General features: G+C 34.0%; 1 protein-coding gene across 3 annotated transcripts; it reads left to right on the forward strand.

Moving 5' to 3' along the window:
• Positions 1–3,055: 3,055 nt before the first annotated feature.
• On the forward strand, positions 3,056–7,651 carry LOC107417191 (uncharacterized). 3 transcript variants are annotated; one of them, XM_048471968.2, is made up of 6 exons: positions 3,056–3,212; positions 3,925–4,256; positions 4,781–5,258; positions 5,576–5,874; positions 6,679–7,046; positions 7,412–7,651. In XM_048471968.2, exons 2-5 carry the CDS (start codon positions 3,954–3,956, stop codon positions 7,021–7,023), a joined length of 1,425 nt encoding a protein of 474 aa, XP_048327925.1. In that variant the 5' UTR covers positions 3,056–3,212; positions 3,925–3,953; the 3' UTR covers positions 7,024–7,046; positions 7,412–7,651. The 3 variants fall into 3 exon arrangements, with proteins under 3 accessions (XP_048327925.1, XP_015881273.1, XP_060672509.1); XM_016025787.4 differs by having other exon boundaries at positions 4,781–5,204; XM_060816526.1 differs by having other exon boundaries at positions 3,101–3,255.
• Positions 7,652–7,996: the final 345 nt, after the last annotated feature.

Here is a 7,996-nt window from a genome sequence, read left to right on the forward strand (position 1 = left end):
TTCCAATTTAAAAGTAAAAAAATTAAGCTTGAGCCATTAACTCCGAAAGAGCTATATAGAGATCAATTACAAATGCAACAAAGAAGAGAGGCCGAATGGCCAAAGGAGAAGACAAGCATGCCACCCATGTCTTCATCTACCAAAGAAGAGGGCAAGGCTAAACAATACAATCAAGGTAACATTTCTAAACCCGAGAGTGAAAAGAAAAAGAAAGAGGAAGCTAAGAGAGAGAAAAAAAAGTGAAAAAGCCAAGAGCATGAGAGAGAAAGAGAAATCCGAGAAAGAGAAAGAAAGGAAAGAGCAGAAAAAGAAGAATTTTTATTTTAGCTTAGGTGAGATTAAAGACATTTTTTAGTAAGAAACCTATGTTGATCATGATTTATAAATATGCTTATTTAAATCATCTAGATAACCCTGAAGAGCTTGTATTGCCAAATTCTATATCTTCTCTTTTGCAGGAATTTGATGATGTCTTTCAGCAGAAAATTCCTAGCAAATTGAGGGATTGAATAGCAAATTGATTTTATTCTCAGAGCTGCGATTCCTAAAATACCTGCATATTAAAGTAATCTCGATGAAACAAAGGAACTACAAAGTCAGATAATTGAATTGTTTGAAAAGGGATATATTAGAGAAAGTATGAGTCCATGTGCTGCCCCTGTTTTATTAGCACATAAAAGATGGTTCATGTTGTATGTGTGTAGATTATAGGGCCATAAATAATATAACCATTAAGTATAGGCATCCTATTCCTAGACTAGATGATATGCTTGATGAATTAGATGGTGCATGCATATTTTCAAAGATTGATCTTAGGAGTGGGTATCATCAAATTAGAATGAAAGAGAGGAGATGAATGGAAAGCTACATTTAAGACTACGTATGGATTGTATGAGTGGTTAGTAATTCCTTTTGGTCTAACTAATGCTTCTAGCACTTTTATGAGATTAATGAACCATGTTATATGACCATTTATTGGAAAATTTGCGGTTGTTTACTTTGACGATATTCTTGTATATAATAGAAATTTAGATTATCATGTAGGACATCTTAGGTTAGTTTTAGAAGTACTTTAGGAAGGAAAGATTGTTTGCTAACATTAAAAAGTATGATTTTTTCCAAGATGAGCTTTTTTTTCTAGGATTTGTTGTAAGTACTTTAGGAATTAAAATTGACCAATCTAAAGTCAAGGCAATACAAGAGTGGCCGAAACCTACATCAATTACCCCGGTAAGGAATTTTCATGGTTTGGCTAGCTTCTACAGAAGATTTGTCAAGGATTTTAGCACCATTGCATATTCTTTGATCGAAATTGTCAAAAAGAATATTGGATTCCAATGGGGAGAAACACAAGAAAAGTCTTTTAATTTATTGAAAGAAAAATTAACTAATACTTCTTTATTGGTTTTACCAAATTTTTCTAAAACTTTTGAAATTGAATCTGATGCTTCAGGTATAGGTATTGGGGCTGTATTGATGCAAGAAGGAAGACCTATAGCTTATTTTAGTGATAAGTTGAATAGAGAAGCATTAAACTATCCAACTTATGATAAAAAGATGTACAATTTGATAAAAGCTTTGGAGACATGGCAACATTACTTAATGCCAAAGAAGTTTGTGGTTCACACAAATCATGAATTTTTGAAGCATATCAAAGGCCAAGGGAAGCTTAACCGAAGGCATGGAAGGTGGATTGAATTCATCGAGACTTTTTCTTATGTTATCTGCTACAAGAAAGATAAGGAAAATGTGGTTGCTGATATATTATCCCGAATGTATGTTTTATTTTCAACCTTAGATGCTAGATTTCTTGGTTTTGAACAATTAAAAGAACTTTATGAGCATGATAGTGGCTTTGATGAAATATTTAGAAATTGTGTTAAACATGGTTATAATAAATTTTATATCTTTGAGGGGTATTTGTTTTGGGAAAGTTAACTATTTGCACCTAATTATAGTATTAGGGAGTTGTTAGTTAGAGAAGGTCATGGCGGGAGTTTAATGGGACACTTTGGTGTTGTAAAAACTTTATTCATATTGCAAGAATATTTTTATTGGCCGAATATGAGGAGAGATGTGGAGAGAATATGTGAGAGGTGTCTAAAGTGTCGAAAATCCAAGTCAAAATTGAAATCACATGGACTTTACATGCCATTGCCAATTCCATCACATCATGGGTTAATTTGTCTATGAATTTTATACGTGGTTTGCTTAGGTTTAAGATTGGAAAAGATTCCATTTTTGTAGTTGTTGATAAATTTTCTAAGATGACACACTTTATTACATGTAATAAAATTGATGATACATCTAATGTGGCTAATTTGTTCTTTAAGGAAGCGGTGAGATTTCATGGTATGCCTAGAACTATAGTTTTGGATAGGGTTGCTAAGTTCTTAAGTTACTTTTTGAAAAACTTTGGGGGCTAAGTTAGGGACTAAATTTTTATTTTTAACTACATGTCATCTACAAATTGATAGTCAAACTGAAGTAGTAAATAGAATTTTGTTTGCATTATTGAGAGCATTAATTAGTAAAAATTTAAGAACTTTAGAGGAATGTTTGCCGCATGTGGAGTTTGCTTATAATAGGTCTATATATTTAGCTACTAAATATTCTGCATTTGAAATCATTTATGTTTTAATTCTTTAACTCTATTAGATTTAATATCTTTGCCTTTAAATGAATGTGCTAATATTGATGAAAAATGAAAAACTGATTTTGTTAAGTAGATTCATAAGAAGACAAAAAATAAACATTGAAAGGAGGATAGTGAACATGCTAATGTAGATGCAAAGTGTTATTCCCTCCATTTTCTAAGAAGTTAAATTATAGATTTTTTTTTTTTTTTTGGGTCAACCATTACCGAATATCTCTTAAATAAATTTTGTTCACAAATTCTATCAAAAAAATAAAAAAAAAAAAGAAAAAAGAAAAAAACCAAAACAGTTTACAAATGTGGCCGTCTAGCACTAATTGTTGGCTGGGTAAGCGTGCGCCACTGACCGATGAACATTTAATTTAAGCAAAGGTACGGGGCTTATCTATAATTTTCAAATCTATACGGGGGGTGTAAATTAAAAATGAGAATAATAAAATAAAAACTACTGCAGAGCTAAAATTAATAAAAAATAGGAAAAAGAAGCTGAGCCCTAGCTTTTCGTCGTCGACACAAAAACCTCACACTCAGTGTCTCTTGCGCTTCTGTTGTCCGGGTAACATTTTCTTCTTCGTCGCTGCAAGAATCAATATCGTTCGGTATTTATTTTATTTATCTATTATTATTATTAATATTGTTATTATTATTTTTATCTTAAAATAATTCGTTTTTTATCCGTAGGATTCAGTCTAGTCCTATGGCACCAATTTTTCGCCATCATTGATTACACTAATTTCTTTTGTAATCGTATGGAAAATTTAATCCCATTTGACTGGAGAAAACGAGGACGTAAAAATCTCGTTTCTCACATGATATTGATTCTACATTTTAGCTTTTAATATTGGAAGAAATAGTAGTTTGGAGTGATTATGATTTCTGTTGTAGGTAAATACCCAAATTATCCTTGCTATGTGTTGGAGTTCTGTGCTTATTTGTTATTTTTGCTACTCTGTTCGGAAATTGTGCTTTTTTCTCTGTTTTTTTTTTTTTTTTTTTTTTTTTTTTTTTTTTTTTTTTTTTTTTTTACTTTTGTTCTATTACTAAGCCAAGTTTCGAGTGTGTCGAAATTTTTTTTTTTTTTTTGCGTGGTTTTTTTTCAAAAATTTTTGTTGATGTTTGCAAATATTTCTCAACTGTATATATCATGTATATGGTACTGCTTTTATGATGTATGAAATGCATATTTTTGTATATAACAGTGTGTTGTTTAAATGAAATGTGACGTCTAGTTTTCTTTTGAGTTTCATTTAATTTGATTTGCATTGTAGGAGCTAAGTTTGAGCGGAAGTTCTATTAGATGGCAACCAGATCAGACCAAGATATTGATGATGATTTTAGCGAAATTTACAAGGAGTACACTGGCCCTCTAGGATCTAATGCCACCAATACACAAGACAGAGCTAAGGCAAACAAAAGGTCTCATGCAGGTTCTGATGAGGAAGAGGAACCTCGTGATCCCAATGCTGTTCCAACTGATTTTACTAGCCGAGAAGCTAAAGTTTGGGAAGCTAAGTCAAAAGCTACGGAGAGAAATTGGAAGAAGAGGAAGGAAGAAGAAATGATCTGCAAAATATGTGGAGAATCAGGTCACTTTACACAGGTATTCATTTGATACTCCAGGTTGTGGTATATTCACCGCTGGTTCTGTTAGGACTCACTTTGGTTGGATTTATGGTTATGTCAAAGTTGAACTGTTATCGTTGGATTTATCTTGTGCATACACCCTTTGGAGGGAGGTGGTTGCTTTGTTTGCATACAAAGAAAAATACCATCATAAGCAGTTTTCTTAATTGTTTCTCATTTGGATTTTGTGTCATCCATAAACTTTCAATTCCCTTTCTCCAGTGCCACTCTAATGCTTCTTAAATAACATTCAATAGGATTTTTCTTTAAAATGGTTAACTTATATACTCTTAAAGAAATTGGAATGCTTTCTTGATAAAGTTACAGAATATTGTGTTGATTTGTTCTTACACAAGCCATAATAATCAGTTTTTGACCTCATAATGCGCAAGCACTTTAATCCTATATCAAAATGTAATATTTAAAGATTATAGAGCACATGTTAGAACAGGAGAATTTGAATTTTGTTTGGAATTGTTTCTGCGCTTGCTACATTTATAGGGTTGCCCTTCTACACTTGGAGCAAACCGCAAGTCTCAAGATTTCTTTGAAAGGGTGCCTGCAAGAGAAAAGCATGTTAAAGCACTTTTCACGGACAAAGTGATACATAAAATAGAGAAGGATATTGGGTGCAAAATAAAAATGGAGGAGAAATTTATAATTGTTAGTGGCAAGGATAGGTTAATTTTGGCGAAAGGTGTGGATGCTGTGCGCAAGGTGATTGATGAAGGTTGTGATCATAGAGGTTCTTCTAGTTCCCATGTCACCAGATCTAGGTCGCCAGAGCGACGCACTGATTCTCAAAGATCTCATTCTGGTCCTCGAAATGGATCACAATTTCAGCATAGATTTCACAGGCAGGAGAAGGTTGTGGAAGATCGTGTTCGCAATAGTCTGCAGAAATATTCAAGAGATTCTCCACAAGGTAGGGACAGCATAGGATATGTTTTCGGCGTGCATAGGAAGCTGGTAATCCCATGTTCGTAGCTTCTTAGGTTCCAACAGAATTTCCTTACTGTTCTCCTGTATATCTTCTCCCTTACTGAATTCTTAAATGATGCTGCTTTTTGCTTATCATTTTGTTTGCAGCAAGAGGTAAGTTCTTATGTTCAAGCATTATGTGTACAGTTCTGAAGTAACTTTCGTGGGTGGGTCTGAATTGGTCGGATTGTCTCCAAATTTAGTGAAAGCATATCTGGACTTTTTGCCTCGGATGGTTTCACTGTGAATATAAGATACTATGTTGAATTAAGCCATCTTGAATCAAGTGCTTAACATACTCTTCATTTCATGAAGCTTATGGTAATGATGGAGCCAGAGGCCGTGCAAGCCATTCAAAATCTCCAGCACATCCTCCTTACTTGGGAAACTCATATAATTCATACGATGGTCATGATCAAACCATGGGTGCTTATAGAACTGATGGATGGGATTCTGAGAGAAGAGGATCTGATATTCACTCTGGCCGTCAGTTTGATTACCCTGCCTTCCCCCAGACATTAGAGGAATTAGAGATGGAGTTTAAAAAGGAGGCAATAAAACTTGGAAGAATTCGAGACAAGGAAGAAGATGAAGAAAATTATAAGCACCGTGAGGTATGAACTTGATTTTCTAAGTGTACATGGTTGTAAAAAATTTTTAATCTCCAGGCCTATTGTAAAGTAATTATTAGCTTCTAGAAGGCTTTATTGAAATCTGACTAAAATTTTCATTTTTTATGCTTTTAATATTAGAAGTTTGTTTCTACCTTTAATTATACCAACTTCACTTGGTCAATAAGCAGGATTTTATTTTAATTTTAAATCAACTTGGAAATGTATGAAATGGCCCTTGTTTCCAATTTCCTTATAGATGATTTTGTTGCTTAGGGAAATATGTTTTAGCATTTGAGCTTTTAGAGTTTAGTGTTGATCTAACAGACATTTTGGAGTAAGCTTTCATCGATATGTTAAAGCTTGAAGTTAAATGTCAAAGATGAGAACAACCATCAACCTTATTTGAGTGTATTCTTCCATCAAAATGTAATACAAAATTGAGAAGAACAAATCCTATGATACAACAGCTAAAGCATGCAATTTTATATTGTTTTAAAGAGCAAGGCTATGGTGTGGACGGTCTGCATATATTGACTACGGTTTTTGAAAAATTTGTCTTCAATACTCATACACAGAGAGAGTATTGACGACCGTTTTTTTGAAAACCTTCGTCAATACCCATGGTCTGCATGCGGATCGTCCGCACCGTAGCATACCCTTTGTTTTACATATATTATCAGCTTTGTTGCCTGGTTTGGGACTGTGGAAATATGATTGATTTAAAACATCCCCATAAGCTGCTTGCTTTTATGTCTATTGGTTAGAATATTTTTGATTTCTGACTATTGGTTCTACGGTTATAAGGCTATTAGGGATATGGGAGAAAACTACATGAAGAAACTGGCTCTCATGAGGGGTATGCATGCAAAACAGTGGGAGGAATTTCTTCAACTCGATGCCCAGAGGCGTCAACAACAGGCACATCAGCAATTATCTGCTTCAGGTTTTGGTGGTTATAAACAGAAGACTTTTCCCGATTATGATGGCCCCTCAGCAAATCCTCATTACGGTGGGGCCAATATAGCAATGGATTCCAGGAACAGGTTCCCAAATCCTGTGGAAAATTATCCTTCTAGACCTCATGATAATTTCAGTGAGTTCCAGCGCCAGAGGCGTGAAGATTATGGGAAAGCTTACCATCGATACTAAGTTGGATTCTGGAATTAAGTTAGGTGAGTTGCCTTGTTCTTAAGGGAAGCTAGAAAATATAGTTCGATTTATCTCATAGTTTTGTCATATAATTTTTAACATCTCGTGATCTTCTCATCCAAATCTGTGGTAAGCTCTACATATTAGAAGAGTTGGTTTTGGGTGGGCTCAAATGTTAAAGTTTATTATATATATATATATATATATATATTCAGAGATGTTAGAATTCAGAAACTTTGCTGCGCGCGAAATGGACTACACAGTGGGGTTTAGCTTTCTTCAATGCAATTGCTATGTGTTTAGATATGATGGCAATTATTGGTGTTGTTTCTGTGGGTACTTTCTTCTGCTTATTTGGCAGCTTAAACTTCACTTCAAAAATTTTCAGGGTTCTGTCTGGTTGGTAGGGCAAGGGCATAATGCAAATGGGAGCTCCCAATCTGGGTGAGTGGTGGTTATGATTTTGGATTTAGAACTCTGCAATTTAATGTTTGACAGATGTTTTTATTTTTATTTTTTTTTCTCTCCCTGTTGTCTTCTTCTTCTTCATTTTGTTAGGTGCATTGTGTTCTGAACTTCAGTGTTGTTTGGAAGTTATCGTCTACTAGATTGAGATTTTTTATTTAAATGATTTTCATACTAGAATATACCAAAAAGACTAACTTTTACCTTACAGAGTTAATACGATCTCTGCAACAGTATTGTGTATATTTTGAGAGCACTAGGTACCAAAGCACCAAGGTAAAGGACATCTGTAGTGTCTATTTTGCTATGCCTGGTTCTAATACGCAAAACTAGTTATCTACAATTAGAATACACGCCAAGAGAACTTTTATTTATTTTTTATTCCTCGTGAATATGCCTAAAGAGTACCTAGTGGTGAAGAAGATAAGGGCTTCTTTCATGAATTATGCTTTGGTATGTTGTCTAAGGTCCTATATAGCATAATCGTTAATTTTGCCATTGTTATTAT

This window comes from Ziziphus jujuba, chromosome 4 (genome assembly GCF_031755915.1).
Source record: "Ziziphus jujuba cultivar Dongzao chromosome 4, ASM3175591v1".
Classification (NCBI taxonomy): Eukaryota; Viridiplantae; Streptophyta; class Magnoliopsida; order Rosales; family Rhamnaceae; genus Ziziphus; species Ziziphus jujuba.